The 16,472-nt window shown below is 42.0% G+C and overlaps 2 protein-coding genes across 7 annotated transcripts in view; one reads left to right on the plus strand and one right to left on the minus strand.

Moving 5' to 3' along the window:
- LOC131694731 (mucin-17-like) overlaps window positions 1–11,967 on the plus strand; it is a 31,604-nt gene extending 19,637 nt beyond the window's left edge. For 3 of the 6 annotated variants that reach the window (XM_058983208.1, XM_058983207.1, XM_058983209.1), the window contains exons 7-9: window positions 8,801–8,914; window positions 8,985–10,272; window positions 10,880–11,967. In XM_058983208.1, coding sequence (XP_058839191.1) covers window positions 8,801–8,914; window positions 8,985–9,910 — 1,040 coding nt within the window. In that variant the 3' untranslated portion in view covers window positions 9,911–10,272; window positions 10,880–11,967. Of the gene's footprint in view, window positions 1–69; window positions 289–8,800; window positions 8,915–8,984; window positions 10,273–10,879 lie in introns of those variants that run through there. The other 3 variants (XM_058983210.1, XM_058983211.1, XM_058983212.1) reach the window with 3 other exon arrangements.
- A 2,265-nt stretch (window positions 11,968–14,232) lies between these two features.
- On the minus strand, window positions 14,233–14,992 carry LOC131694726 (mitochondrial import inner membrane translocase subunit Tim29-like). Its single transcript, XM_058983202.1, has one exon. It carries the CDS (start codon window positions 14,874–14,876, stop codon window positions 14,256–14,258), a length of 621 nt encoding a protein of 206 aa, XP_058839185.1. The 5' UTR covers window positions 14,877–14,992; the 3' UTR covers window positions 14,233–14,255.
- Between the last annotated feature and the right edge of the window lie 1,480 nt (window positions 14,993–16,472).

The raw sequence follows: 16,472 nt of genomic DNA on the forward strand, positions 1-16,472 counted from the left end.
CACAATCAGAACAGACTTTCTGAGACAGATTTTTTTTTCTCTTCTCGTTTTGTGTTCTCTTGTATATAGGTAACATATTGATTGATGAAATTGATCCGGAAACGGATTCATAACCAGCACAAACACGCTTGCATTCTTGTTTTCTCATTGGTGTTAGTTGCACTAAACTCACAGATTCTCTCATTTGGTGGATGATGGCATAACGTACAGATGGCGTTGACATTATTATACTATAACAATAGATGTATATTTATATTTTATTGATCGCGTGTTCACATTTGTTTTCAAAATATGTATTTGTCTGATCAGAATCGAAAGTACGTTTATATCAATGTTTATTGTTAATTTAGGCTTATACATGTTTCGAGTAGTGTTATATCTTAAAAAAAAAACAAATTATTATTTGACATTAGTAAATGCGATGCAAACGGAGAGCTTTTTTTTCTTCCTACTGAACAGGATACAAACTGTTACTATTATCCTTGTTCTACAATTTTGAATAACAGAGATCCTCATAACACCAGCATCTCCTCAACTAACTGCTGACAGTCCTCTCAAACCAGTCATTTATTCAATTTTATACTCTCATATGGGTCATTACGTAGAACGCCATTAGATAAGATGCTTTTTAGGGTCATCAGCTTGAATGGACATTTGCTAGTTTAGCATGGTTTGGTTCGAAAGTACGTTGCAGTGGCACCGTAGCTTCGTGGTTAAATTTTTCCTTCAATAGAGAGAAGAGTTGCGAAGGTTGGGTTCGATTTCCGTTCATATCATTCACGGTGCATATCACAATATTTTCGTTCGATAGTCTATTTTGCGACCAAGTTCTACCTGTACATCAATTCTATAGCGATCAAGCTATGTTATATGAGCTTAGGTAGACCGTAGATTGCAGCTTTCAACTACTGCACGTATTCTTAACATCTTTGGTTGTCGTTTCGATTGGGCTGGGTATGTTTATGATGGGATAATTGAAGAAATGATGGTAATCCGCTTTCGAATACATGGCGAATTGCTAAGCATAAAAACTAGTAAGATTAAATTTCGCTTCAAATGAGGGTATTGTAACTTGACGCTATCTCTTACGCTTCCGCATACAAAGATATCAAGAATGGCTACACAGCTGTATTTGAAATCATCGTACACAAAATTTACACGGACGATTTCTGGAGTCGAATCAGCGTGTGTTCACCAAAAATAGTTCTCGTCAAACGATGGGCTTCGATTTTAGTACATCTGCAACGAAAATAATCCCGACGATATAATTTCCCGTGGCTAGTTGTCATAAATTAATAATATAATACACAAGTTGGTAATACGGTTCTGTCATTTTCGCCAGCCGCAGTAGCCATTCCGTGTGATGATTTGTTAGGGATGAGTTGTCATCGCCGCATCCATTGTGAGACTCACTTCCACTCCTCTCTAGATATATAATTCAACGGTCACTGCGGAATTACGGAGAAAACTTCAGTTTCTATGTGCAGTGCAGCCAAAGTCTAGGTTGCTGCTGAAGGATACGACGAATGCATGTAACGGTTGGAAATGCAGTTGACGACTCGTGGCATACATGAGATGATTACAGCGGATGTACCTATACCTGCTGATGCGTAGAAAGGCATCTGCAATACCTCCACTTCAAAAATATTACAAAGGAGATGTGGAACTCCCTAGCGAAAAAGTTTGCGCAGAAAAGTTTTGCAACGTAAAGCAATATTCGCGGATCACTCGCAACGATAAAGATGGTTTTGGATTTTGACGCCATGTCATTAAGTACATTGCCGTAAAGGTATATTTTTTCTTGGTGAAGAACAATTTAGGTAAAAACTGTTTTTCTCCATTAGGGAGAAAATTGTGTAAAACCATCTTTGCACGTGAAGAACACAAAACCTAGTTCTGGAATTTGCGTTTCATCTTAATCCCACACCAACTTAGTGACTTCGAGCTTTTTCGAGCGAGCGTCAATCCGGCGCTAGCTTAGTCCAGTGCACTGAAACAGCAGTGCAACCTGGGCGAGGTGCACATGACGATCCGGTTATGGAAGGGGAACTCTGACAGCGATGATTTGTTTACCGGTACCCGCTGCTGACAAGGCGCTGGAGGTGGGCAAAGTTACGGTTGGATGGTCGAGATGCCCATTGAGAGCTGCCCCTCGAGTGAATAAGCAGGCGGAGAAATACTTCAAGTGTTTGGCCTTTGGCTTGCACAGCCCCGAATAGATCCAGAATGTGCTGGAGACGGGCCATCTTGCGAGACACGGCACCCAAAGATCGAAGTGCATGCTTTGCACTCCAGCGGACGGAAATGACCATCAGACGGGTGACTTCAAATGGCCCGCCTAGGAGAGGTAGACTGCGGCCCAACGGTAATAGAGATAACCAAGATAAATCTGAATCACTCTGACACCGCACATCAACTGTTATGGCAGTCTACGACAGAAGCAATGTGTGACGTCGCTGTGATCCAAGATCTGTATCAAATCTCCCTTGATAACGGTTACTTAGTGGTGGATAGATTGGGAACGGCTACGATACAAGTTATGGGCAGATCACACATTCAAGAAGTGGTAGAACACCCATACGAAGGCTTCGTGATCGCCAAAATCAGCGTCATTTTCGTGTGCAGCTGTTGCGCTCCTCTAAGGTTGACAGTGGAGCAGTTCAAACTAATTATCCGATCAATTGATTAGCCGAAAGCCGGTAGTCATTGTTGATGACTTCAACGCCTGGGCTGTCCACTCCACAACCCAGGCTCTCTAACTAACACAAGAGCGTATATCCTGCAGGAATCTCTAGCGATGTAAGTCGTACGATTGTGCAATGAAGGTTCCGTTAGCACATTTCGGAGAGACGGGAGGTAGTCTCATCGACGTCACGTCACGTTCTGTAGCCCTTCACTGACGGTGAGCATGTATTGAAGAGTATGCGAGGAATATACAGGGAGCACCATCTGGATGTATCCTATTTCAACATTGAAAAGCTCCGCCATTTCCACCCCATTTTGACAGATAAACACAATTATGAAATGTTATTTAGTACCTTTTTAGCTATGAGTCGATTTACCCCAAAAGAACGCGCTCGCTGAAATCGTAGCGCTTTACATTGAAAACGATCGTTCAATAGTGAAAACTGTACGTGCTTATCGTAAAAAATATGGCAGGCATTCGGCGCTTACAAACAAGACAATGCGTAATTTGGCGTGGAATTTCTTTAAGTACGGGTCTGTAGCAACTCCCCAGATTCCTATTTTCAACAAGACGGGTACCTGGCCATACCGCAGCCGCTGCAATCAAGTTCTTGCAGTGCAAATTGCCAGGACACGTTGTCTAAAGAAATGGTGATCTGGAATGGCCTCCTCGTTCTCCAGATTTAACGGTACCAGACTTTTTTCTGTGGGGTTACTTGAAAAGTAAAGTTTATTCTAGCAAACCTAAGAATCTTGACGAACTCAAGGCTAATATACCTAATATACGAGCTGAAATTGCGATTAAGCCCGAAATGCTGTCCAATAAGTCCGAAATGCTGTTCAATGTCATGCAAAAAACCCGCAAAAAAGCTGCTTTTGTGTATCAAATGAGGGTGGTCATTTAATCGATGTTGTATTCTAAACTTGGTTTATAATAGATGGCATAAAATATCCTAAAAACTTGCTTGCTTGTGAAAATCGGCTGAAAAATGGCAGCACATCCAGCTGGCACACCCTGTACACATAGCTAGACGAAAGCCTTCAACAAAGACCTCATCGTTGAGGCATTGCAGCCGAACGGCGGAACCGAGAACATGGATGCGGCTGATCTAACAAGGATTGTGACAGTTTTGACGTTACGCGAAAACTGTAGCCAAGCAATAGACGGCGTCTAGCTTGCTAACAGAACGAGACTGTCAGTACGCTACGAGTTGCTTGTCACAGTGCCAGAAGGCCGACTCCGAGAGCAGTATCGAAGCCAGAGAGAGAAAGAGCTATGGCCGCGTTTCGGAAAACTAGGGTTGCTTTAAAACAGGAGATCAAGCAGCTCCTTGTGCGGAGACGTAGACGTCAATCCCTGGGGCGACGCGTACTGAGTCGTGATGGCGAAAACGGAGGGCACGTCGGCGCTAGTTGCAATGTGCTCGGGTAAGCTGAAGATAATAGTTGAGGGTCTCTTCCCGAAGCACGATTCAACTACCCGGAAGAAGGAGCAAGCAGACGCTCGGCAAGTGACTAACGATGAGATGCCGAAGTATCGAAGCAACAACAAAGAAAGCTCCCGGTCCTGATGGAATACCAAATGTGGTGCTGAAAGCTGCGACTCTGGCATATCCGGACATGTTCAGGATAGTGCTGCAAAAGTGTCTAGATGAAGGCAACCTACCTGAAATGTGGGAAAGTACGGAAGCTGGTGTTATTGTCAAAGCCAGGGCAGCCACCAGGCAATGGTACAGGCCTATATGTTTGCTTGGGTACACTTGGAAAACTCCTGGAAAGAATCATGCTTAACAGGCTAACGAAATGCACGGAGGGCGAGCAGTTCGGATTTCGCAAAGGAGCATCAAGAGTGGATGCAATTCGGACAGTGCTCGAGAGTACGGAACGAACAGGAGATAAATACTGTGTTGTGATCACGATAGATGTGAAGACTGCATTTAGACAGCTGGGTAGAGGCCGGACGTGGGTTGGTGGAGGCAACGTTAATGTGCGCGACCAAGGAGGAAGGTTCGATGAGTAACTCCCCAGCATGAAAATTGCCGTTGTTCCGCAGGAGCTAGAGGCGTCGCTGTAAGGAAAGATGATTGTAGAAGAATAGGGAAGTGCGAAACGGAAAAGGAGTGAAACTGAAAAATGCGGTACTGAAAAGTAGTTTGTGGCTAGAAAAGGCAAGTTCGAAACGTAAAAGAAGGAAACGAGAAAGTGCACCTCGGAAAAGAAGATTGTAGTGAGAGAAGGGAAGTGCGAAGTGCTACAATGTGGGAACGGTGCGAAGGAAAGAAGAAAAGGAAGAGAGGTGACCTTGTTGCACGGTGCAACATTACCGCCATTCGCCCGGTGCCCAACATTCGTGATCGTGTGCCGCGGGCGATCAGAAACGCACAATCTGCGGCATTAGAACCCCGTCGCGTTTAGTGATCTGAGTGGAACACGGCCGAGCAGAATCGAGGCAGAAATCGTAGGAAGGAACGACAGAACAGCAAAAGTCTCTTTGTAAAGAACCATTTTGTGTTTTCGGCAATTTCAGCCTAGATTTGGGTGAAGTCCAAATTATATTGTACAAGAGTGCTGCTGTACGAGACGAACGAAGGGCAGAAGTTATTGCAAGTACAGAGGGTGTTCCTCAGCGTTCGATTCCATTCTTGGTCCAACTCTTTGGAACGGGATGTACGATGGGGATTTGACACTGCGGTTCTTCAGGCAAGTGAAAATCGTGGGTTTCGTGGACGACATGTCACTAACGGTGATGGGTGAGGTATTTGAAGAATTGGAGGTGTCTATGACGGCGACAATAGACGCGATCGAGGACTGAGTGAACGGAGTCAAGTTGCAGATAGCTCACCACAAGACGGAGGTGTTGTTGATCAGCAACTGCAAAGCGGTTCAGCGGATGCAGATCACCGTCGAAGGGCACGTGATTGCATCGAAGCGTGCACTGAAGCAATTGGTAGTGATAATCGACGACCGGTTGAACTTCAACAACCACGTCGACTACACCTGCGAAATTCGGCGAAGGCAACAAACGCAATAGTAAGGGTGACGTCAAACGTCGGCGGCCCGAAAAGGAGCCCTAGACGTGTGCTATCTAGTGTTTTGTCATCGATGCTGTGATATGGGGTTCCCGCCCGGGGTGCGATGCTGAAAACCACGCGGAACCGCAAATAGCTGAACAAGACGTTAGGGCTGATGGTGAGCGCGTACAGAACAATATCGACGGAGGCGGTATGTGTTATCGCCGGGATGATCTCTATCCGCACCATACTGGCATACTGCTCCATATCGACTACTACAATAGAAGAAATACCATAAACGGGAGAAAAATGGTAAGACTTGATTCGATGGCGTGGTGGCAGCAGGCATGAGATAGTGAAGAAAAAGAAAGGTAGACCTACCGGCTCATCCCAAACCTATTGACGTGGATCAATAGAAAGCTCGGACAGGTGGATATCTGCCTGACACAGCTTCTGTTGGGCAATAGCTGCTTCAGGAAGTATCTTCATCGGTTCGAGCACGAAACGTCACCGTTGTGCCTGTAGTGTGAGAACGCTGAGCAGCACGCGCAGATAAATGCTTGAAACGGAAGGACCGGACACAAACCCGGATGTCGTCTAAAGGACGACATACGCCGTAAACACGTGGAACGCGGTTGGCAGAGTTGTGACGCAGATCATGACCGACTTACAACGGAAATGGCGTAATGAACAGCGAGCAACGGTTTGGGGAGAGCAATCACCACCAGGAAACTCTCCGCCGGAGTAGGCTAGATCCACTGCCGGGAACTAGTCGAGTAGACTGTGACAGAGCACCGGGTAGTAGTCGTTAGGGCGCCAGCGAACCGAACGCACGTTCCACCCGGAAGCGATAGATAGAAATGTAGACAGAAATTCTTCCGCCAGGGAACTCACCATCGGCGTAAGTTAGATTCATCGCTGGGGACTAGACTGAGTAGACCGCGACGAGACACCACCAGTCACGGGTCATCGGAGCACCAGCGAATCGGACGCGCTGCTTCACTGGAATCACCGACTGACCTCGGCACCTGGCTGGTAGGCTCGGTTTCGGGAGAACTTCTCTCGCCGGACAACTCTCCGTCGGAGTAAGCTAGGTCCATCGTCGGGGACTAGACCGAGTAGCTCGCGAACAACTCGGAAGCTTAACAAGGAAGTGGTACTACATAGCACAAGGGAGCCGAAGGGCTCAGTAAATTAGACAGTGTGAAGTTTGCCGCCCAGATTCTTCTCTTTTGCATAAACGTGACAGTCCATCATTTGCTCTGGTTTAAATCACACCACGTACTGAAGCTCAAAGAAATTCGACATCGGTTGAGTTCCGTATCTTTATGTCGTCGGCGAAGAAGAGGCGGGGTCCCTGTAATTTGATATTGACGACATTGAAATAGAGGAGAAATATTGGGTCGAGGTGGCTTTCTTGCGGGACGCTGGATGTACTCCAATTTAATTTAAAAAGAAACGCTCATGTTTAAAAGAATGCAAAAGCACCTATAACATGTATTCGGCAGCAGGCCAGTTGGCATAAAGTTATTTGGCATAAGGTGATTTGGCATAATGGACATTTCGCATAACGGTTATTTGGCATAATGGTCATTTGGCATAATGTTGAGAATTTATCACGCTGAAGGTCATTTGGCATAACGGACATTTGGCATAACGGTCATTAGGCATAATGGTCACTTGGCATAATTTTGAGAGCTGATTACAATGAAGTGACCTTCATTGGCATAACGGTCATTTGGCAGACCTTCAGCAGTAGCACGGCTCAAAATTATGCCGAATTACCTTACTTCTGACACAGTCTTAAATTGTGTGTTACCCTGTAGTTAAAAAAATGACAAATGACCAAAATTATGCCAAATGTCCGATATGCCAAATGTGCGTTATACCAAATGACCGTTATGTCAAATGTCCGGTATGCCAAATGACCTTCAGTGTGATCAATTCTCAAAATTATGCCAAATGTACGTTGTGCCAAATGTCCATTATGCCAAATGACCTTAAGTGTGATCAATTTTCAAAATTATGCCAAATGACCATTATGCCAAATAACCGTTATGCGAAATGTCCGTTATGCTAAATGATCTTATGCCAAATGATCTTATGCCAAATGACTTTATGCCAATTGACCCAGACCCTCAGCGCAAAAAGCAAAATCGTCACTCAGATTAAAATGCAAAGTTGATAAAAAATATTGCATCTGCAAAAATATTTTTGGCGTTCTGAGAATTTAATCCAAACGTATGAGTTACAACGATCCTTGTATTTCAAAATAATAACGAATTTTGTCGAATATCCCTCAATTTTAGTTCAGCTCCAAACCATGCCAATTATGTATTATCAAGGGACCCCAATTCCAGCACGGTTCAAAATTATTCCAAATGACCATTTCTACGCTAAATGGTATTATGCCAAGTGTCCCGCTTTTAAAGCCGTGATGGTCGTGAGCAACATAATGCTTGCGATAAAAGAAAATTCCAACATTCCAACGAGAGGAAAATATTCCAGTTGTTGAAGATTAATTGAATATTTGTCGGAGTAGTTCGAGAAATCCGCTGAATAGACTTGGACGTTTGCGTTTCGCTGGAAATTGCGATGACGGATTGCTTTTTAAAACGAACTTCATTTGCATTCGCGATAACGACAGCAACATCAAATAGAAGTCGGATTTGATCGAATCTGATTGAATATTAGAGGACTGACGATTGTTCTTGAGTACGACAACTGCATCACAAAACTACACTGACGTGATCCGCATAACAGTCCCATTTGCTTGGGTTTCCTATGCAGGTGGGACTGTTATATGTATTACGGCAGTACACCTTACCTGTAATATGAGCAATGGATAGGACAGGATCCTATCATTTGTCGTTTGTCTTGAAAAGCAGATAAACTTAAATACTAATGCTTAAGCTAGCGATTCATTTGCTTGAATGTGATACGGCTACAGTAAGAATTACAATAATATTCATCGATATGCTGTTGTGTTGAATCGGGTAAGATAATCGCTTTTAATCTATTCTTGTTTTTCATCAACGAATATAACTATTTCTATCAGTCGTAGATGATAAATTTATTCCCTTGTTTTCTTTTCTTCTCGACAGGTTCGGCTCAAGAGCTGCTGGCAGCACTTGCAGTTAGTCAACCAGGCCTGGGAATCGTGGCCGCCGAGGGCACTCAGATTATTGTGGCACCAGAATCGTTGATCGATCTGCAAGGTTTGCAATAATGCCATCAGCCGCGACTATTCGGTCCCTAATGTGCGCACTGTCTATCACTTATTTCCAGATACACCACTACCAGGGGAAATAATCCAGGTCAACCCGAACACTACCGTCGAAACAAATGCAGTCCTCACGAAGCCACCGATCATGTCGACCGTTGAGGTTCCTACTAAGAACGGCGGCAGCGGAGAATCGTCCTCCCATTCGCCAGAGCAGAAGGTGCTGGAAACTGTTTCGACGAATCTAGACGAAAGTCTTGCCGCTGTGATTGGCGTCTCGACAAATTCTCACGTGCCCACCTCACTAGAACTACCAATCACTGTAACAAATCCGGTCATTGCCAAAACGACGACCAGCAAAATCAATCCGATTTTCCCTCCGACTACGGCAATTTCTGCGATTGGAATAGATCCTGCAGCGATGGCAGCGGCGGTGATTGAACTCCCAACGGTAGCACAAACAGGTACAGATAGCTCACACGTTGATACACTCGAGAATAGATCTTATAGCGATGTAAAGATTGACCTAGATCGGCTGTCAATCAGGACGGGTCAATCCGAACAGCTGGTAGAGACTAATGGTAAAACTACAGACGAAGACGATGATGAGAATCGTGAAGTCGATAACGAGAACGATCTTGACGAGATCATTCCTAATACTCCGGAATCTCAAATGAACAGTCACGCTGAGATATCGTCTCAATTTAGTGATGACGAGTCCGAGGCACCGGTGCCAATTCCAACCGTTGCCGAAGACGATGAGGATGATAACGTCTCTAATTGTAGTGAAATCATTCCCATACAACCGAATGTTGTAATTTTGAGGAATGTTAATAATGAACTGATCAACAATAACGATAACAGTAGTGATATGGAAATAGAACACACTAATCCCACTTCAGGGGATGAGGAGAATAATCCTGTTCAAACATCGAATCCAGAAGTCGCTGTATTCGATGGCACTAACAGCAGTGCCGTAGTCGAGAGATAATATCTGGCAGGCAGCAGTGGAACGTTTCTAGATTTCACCTCATTAGCACAGGCTGAGTTGGTTAGCGTAAGTCACTATGCTGTCCCGTCAGTAGAGCTGCCATTTTTGCCAATACCAATCACCTCTGGCCAAGGTCGACAACAACGACCAAAGATGGCACCACCAGCTAGTTGGGTTGGCAGTACTCCTTCCACGCATTCATTCTCATCTTCATCAACTTTTTTGTCCGAACGTTGTGTCACCACAACCACGACTACCACCACCTCCACCAATAACAACGGTAGCAGCAACAATACCATTTTCTTGTCATCACCAGAGCATCCGTTCTTCTAAAATGCGTCATCGCCGAGCATTTTCTATAGGTACTAGTAAAAAAACTGAAATCAATGGTAATGGTTCTTGCGTTCGTTAGGCTCGTTTCCTGGATTAATTATAGGTGGAAGTTATTACGTGTTTAGTAACGCTATTGCATGCTATTTTTATATTGTGTTCGAGTTTTTCCAACATTTTTTTTGTATTCAGTCAGATTCAAAGTCGATTCAATGATATATCGACAATGATAACAGCAACATGCTGGTTTGACTTTTCACAGCGAAAATGTTTGATAATCAGTTCAAACCTTTTTGTACTTTTTTTTTGCTTCCTAAAAGTCTAAAGATGACAATATACAGAACGTGATTCAATGGTGTAGGTGTGATGCTTGAAGGAAATGATCCCAACTGCTCGGAAGCGAAAATTCCTGAATCAGCGGATTTTTCTAGCCAGATCCGGAACTCGTGAGTGCGTGGATGATGTTACAACAAACAATCACCAGTGACAAAAGCAGCAAACTTTTTGTTTCTTCGCTAGGTTTTGACTTATTGGTAGTTTGTCCACATTCTGTTATAAGCATTTTCCGCACATAAGTTTACATTTTACTGGTTAATTAACTTCTAATCACTTTTATTTTTGTATTTATTTTATTTGCAGAGCACCTTACACCCATCAAATCAATTTGGGATTAAACTGCACGTTACATGGAAATCGAAGATGAGTTGCTGTTCGTGCTCCCGTGATAGCGTCGGGAAAAACTTGTACATACTGAAGAAGGCATTATCGATAAGGAAACTTAGTTTTGTTAGTTGATATTATCACTATGAATGCTTATCTTTTTTGTTGATGCTGGTCCCCTATTCTTCCTTTTTATCCATTTTGTGTTACTAGTATGCGTGTGTTCATATTTTTCGTTGCACTCTACATACTATGTACTTTCGTGAACTTCCTACGGCTTGTATAGAAACTTTAGCAGCGTATGAGTTTTATCTTATCAATTGTGCGAATTAAACTGTATGCTTCTTAAAATGCAAAACGATTATTCATTAAAGTGCTGGAATGGACTGCATAATTTCGCAACTCGGAAACAATAAAACAGACACGTAAGAAAATCAACGGTTCTGAATCAATTTAGATTTGTGGCGAAGTTTTACCAGTTGTTGAAATTTAAAATTCACAAAAATAGGATATAAGACAATTGTAAAATAAGTTTCTAAACTATACTGTGTAAGCAGCGAGAGATTGAAAATCTCTTCTAATATGTATTATGTGTATTTCTCACCCCCATCTCGACCTGGAGAGGGGCAGACATTTAATATCGTTTTTAGTGGGACGCTTCGCTCCGCAGAGAAGAAATGTTGGCTTGCAAGCATAGATTAAATAATGGTATATAGTTATACTTTCCAAACCGTACATAAAGAAATTATTCGTAAAAACTCATACTACTGTAGCGCGTTCAGACGTTGACAAGTCTTCGAAGCCTCATCAGACGGATATCTTGTGTAAGATATCTATACGGTGGCATTAGTTTGGAGTGAAGCTAGTGACTTCCAGCGATGCTTTGTTCGGAAGCGTTTTCGAAACGCCAGCTCGACGAATAGAAATGGAGTGATGTTTTTGTCGCGTCTACTATCGTAACGATACATACAAACACTACACTTACTATTACTGATATGTATTTATAAGTAAATTGTAATAGTGATTGCAAAGTAATAAATGTTTAGCGAATACATTATGAAATCAAATGTAAATGTTTGTTTTATAGCACGCAAAAGAAAGATCATGCGGGGTAAAAATTTTAGGTTCAGCAATTATAATCTGACAAAAGACATCTTTTTTAATTACGTTTTGTTTATATTGAAGCACGTTTACGTTTAGCGTAACGAACATTTGGCATAATTTTGAAATGTGACTACGGGCTATTTGGCATAATTAGCTTAAACCTCTGGAAAACGGTCATTTGGTATAATTTTGAAAAGTGATTACATTGAAGGCACATTTTTATATATAAACGGTGGTTTCTCCAGAGAATGGGCTCCCGTTGTACGCAAACGTATCACTTTTCCAGACCATTAAAACTGCTGGCTTGTGAAATTTCTCCATTCGTCCGGAATTAACGTGTTTTCAGTTTCGGTTACTAAAATCATTTACTTATCCTTTTTTATATCATGAGCTGTTCTTTTTATTTATATAATGTTAAAAATATAATTCCACCAGCCCGTTACGGTACCCTTTATCCAAGACAATAATTAGTTTTATTTGGTTTCCGGCAAATTTTAATTTTTTTAAGTATTTATACGTACTAAACCATCGGTTTATATACTACTCCACACCCTTATTCTTGTTTACGACGAATGCGAGATTTGTTCGAAAGTGGTTTGTATTCCCGTTTACGACGGCAAAATCAAATGGGCTTACTATTCGTTCGAATTGCTTTCGATTTCGAACGAATCTCGCATTCGTCGTAAACAAGAATAAGGGTGCCAGTGTTTGAGATGTATAACCGAGAACAAGGGCGACGTTGCCGTTGACCCGCTATCTGCTCAATCATAGGAGCTATCGCTCAATCATAGGATCTATGAATTAGCCTGTCGGACAGCTCGCAACTTAGTGATGAGATTTAGCCACATTTGAGACAAGTTTTATCATTCATTTAAATATGCAACAAAGAAACCGAAGCGGCGCACAGTCTCTAAGAATCCACCGGACGAGGAGACGGGTAAGCCGCACTCGCAAACGCAAGCAAATCTACATATGATCCACTCTTTAGTCCGTTATGCTTAAACATATGGGCTTTTTTGTTAGCTGCCTACATGCATCATCTCGTGTTTTTTTTAAAGCGCCAATAAACATACTGTCAAAATTCACTTTGAGGGAAAGTTCCGAACAAACCATTACTCGCCAATTGTAAATCACAGCTGCAGTAAACGAAAGAGGAAAGTTTCATTTGATTAAATGGCCTGCGTTAAGCCAAACCGAGCTAAGCGCCATAATTTTTTTCGTGTATTTTTCGTACCAAAATTCATTTTTCGATAACTTACCACTTACGTAGAAAGTCAAAGAACACTTGCTTGCTTTCGTTTGCTATTTGAGCTCCCAAAACATAATAGATATTAGAGTTCCTGGTGTTACATTGGATGTTAAAGCGATTTAGGATAAAGTACCTCAAAATGGCGCTTGGTTCTCTTTGGCTTAACACAGGCCAAATGTTAACAACCTTCCTCGGCGAGCTATGGTTTGTCCGAAATTTTCCTTCAAAGAGAATTTCGTCAGCATGCTTATTGGCATTTTTTAAAAACCACACGAGATGTGTAACAATTTCCGGCAGCACCAAAATACACACAGGAAAGTATTTTCCAAAGAAACACCCTGGTAACTAATAACTTTTGTCAATAAACAAACGACCTTCATGCAAAAGTAGTGTTTTCCTGAACATAATAATATAGTTATACCAAAAGATCTTTAGCAGTAACACGGCTCAAAGTTTGCAAAGTATGCCAAATGACCTTACTTCTAGCAAAGTTTGAGATTATGCTTATTTCCTTGAAGATAAGGGAATTATGTCAAATGGTCTTCAGTGTGAACACTTTTCAAAATTATGCCAAATGGCTCACTTAACATACAATTAAAAATTATGCCAAATGACCATTAGCCTAGAGAAAAAAAAATATGCTACATGCAAAATGTTATACCAAATGACCTTCACTGTGCCAAATGTTCTTTATGACAAATAACCCAGATCCTTTGCGAATAACAAGGTTCAAGCATGCTGACACCAAGACCCGCAGCGCGGGGTTGTCCCCGAAAAGTAGGCTAGCTTTAGGGCTTTATAAAATTAAGCAGGCTCATAAGTGCGAATTCCGAAATCGATTTTGATTCGGGCCGGTTTGAGACAGGTGACAGGTACAATCAATCCTTAAAATTACATACCATATTGGGGATATCTTGAGCTATATTTATTCTTATATACGACATCAATACAGGTTATCATCAAATTAAAGCTACAGAAACATGTTTTAAAATTTATTTAACTTTAAATGTTCTCTTCGTTGACATCATAATCCACCATCTTCTTCTTTAGCATCCACCACTCGTTGTTGAACCCCACATCGATGATTCGCTCCCAGAACGTCAAGTACCGTGGCTGCAGGTACGGACAAATAGCCTTATATATCGCTACACCTCTATCGAAATTGTCCAACCAGATGAAGGACACAACTCCGAGTGATATCCGCCGAATGATTCCTTCGTTGAACGCTCGTTGCAGGAACAAAATGTGGGCGACAGTTTCCGGATTCTGGCAGATGGTATGAACCAGTGATAACTCGTTTTCGCAATTACGAAAACGTTGCAGAAAATCACTTTCGTCCGGATTATTGGCACAGCAATAATAACCGGAACCTAGTAGGGTAAGATAGATTCCACTGCGAACAGGACGCTGGTGCATGGTTCTTCCGGTGTCAATTACAACCTCTTTGTAATCGATGAACAGATTCTTCCAGTATTTGGCCCATTTTTCCCAGATGGTTCCTTTGTACTTTTCAGGGAACTCGAGGGCGTCAAGCCGATTTTGAAGGGCAGCTCGCTTTTCCTTCAGAGACTCCAAATTGTTCCGAGCGAATGATGACGCAAATCGTATTTTACGATATGCCATAATTATTAATGATTAACTGTTCTACTTTTAACTTGAAATACAAAAATTTATATAACTTTTGTGCAATATGAACGATATGAACTGCGCTCGCCTTGTTTACATATTCTATTTTGACATTTCACACACCTACACATAGAAATGTTATACATAAACAAGACATAAAAGCACGTGCGTACAAGATGCATGATATAGACAGGTGGGAACATTCGTCGTTTTTGAGTCGCGTGGCCTCCGATTGTTAGCTTGATCCCGCTTGGAATAAAATCGGACAGCTAGCAGAAATCCGTCAGTTTCTCTTAAGTTAAGCTAAACCTTCATGAGATGGTGTAAATTCATGAAACTCTCCAGATCACGCGAGGAAAGAATATATCCGGCTAATAGGAAAGTGTCAGCTTTGTATCATACACAGCCGATCCTTCTCTCTGATAGTCTTCACTGAATCTCCTACGTAGTCCAAAATATGAAAGAGCTTGACATTAGTACTGATTGGGTGTGGGCGTAGCGTATTGGTAAATCGATTGCCTTGTACGCAGCGCACCTGGGTTCGAGTCCCGACCCCGCACATAGAGTTAGAAACTTTTCATAAATGATTTTTCTAACCCGAAGAGGCGAATGACCTTAAGGTTAAAACCTCTATAATAGAAATAATAAAAAAATAGTACTGATTGGGTCTCGGTTTCGAGTTGGAACTTTATTTATGGAACGATTTTTTATAACCACCATAATACCCCTAATGGAAAATGGCGGTAATTTCAGAATAATTGCAAATAAAACAAATTTTTTTACTCGTTTCATTCATATTTTGGCATATTTTGTTGCGGATTTTGACGAAAAATATATCAGTCATCAGACTAGTTTACTAATTAATTATCAATTGCAAACACTTATTTTAGACACATCAACTAATAACCGAACGATAAAAGTTTATTTTTCGGCTTAAAATGTATTGTTATTTTAGTAATAGCTGGTTGTCAGGAATACGGCGCAAAGATCGCGCGTTGTGTCCTTTATTGTAAATCTTCGCTTCAGTTGTGAACCGAATTCATCGAGGGGTTGCATTTAGGTGGTACATGGGAAACCTTCGACTAGAAAAACTCTAGAAAGAGAACTGCGGAGACTCCATTTTGGATCGATTGGATTCGCGTTTAACTGTCAAAAAACGAATCCAATCGAACATTGCCAATCCTCTTAACATTGGACGTGTTGCCATACAATGCCGGGGCATACGTTGCCAAAAATACTGTTTTCCCTCCGCAGTTCTCTTACTAGAGTTTTTCTACCTTCGACCACTCTATCTTGAGTTTATCTTTGTTGTTAAGTCGACCTGAAACTTATCGATTGCAAACAAACTTCATTTTGATGTGCTTAATTGGAACTCAGGTGATAAAAGCGTTCGGATTTTGTGGAGAAGAAGAAGCGATGCAAGAGAAAGCGTGATTTTTCTTATATTGTTAATAATTACTTGTTTTGAGTCCAACTTTTAAACAGTGTTATACTGTACAATGTGAACAGACCTTGAACATTTGAGACGTAGCTAGCGTTAAGGCTAGTTTACAGTTCGGAAAACGTGTCACGGGATTTGGGTCCCTGTGTATT

Source organism: Topomyia yanbarensis, unplaced genomic scaffold, assembly GCF_030247195.1.
Source record: "Topomyia yanbarensis strain Yona2022 unplaced genomic scaffold, ASM3024719v1 HiC_scaffold_127, whole genome shotgun sequence".
Lineage (NCBI taxonomy): Eukaryota > Metazoa > Arthropoda > Insecta > Diptera > Culicidae > Topomyia > Topomyia yanbarensis.

Excerpts from the sequence above, each read along its gene's own strand:
- LOC131694726 (XM_058983202.1), bottom strand. The coding sequence starts at position 14,876 with ATGGCATATCGTAAAATACGATTTGCGTCATCATTCGCTCGGAACAAT.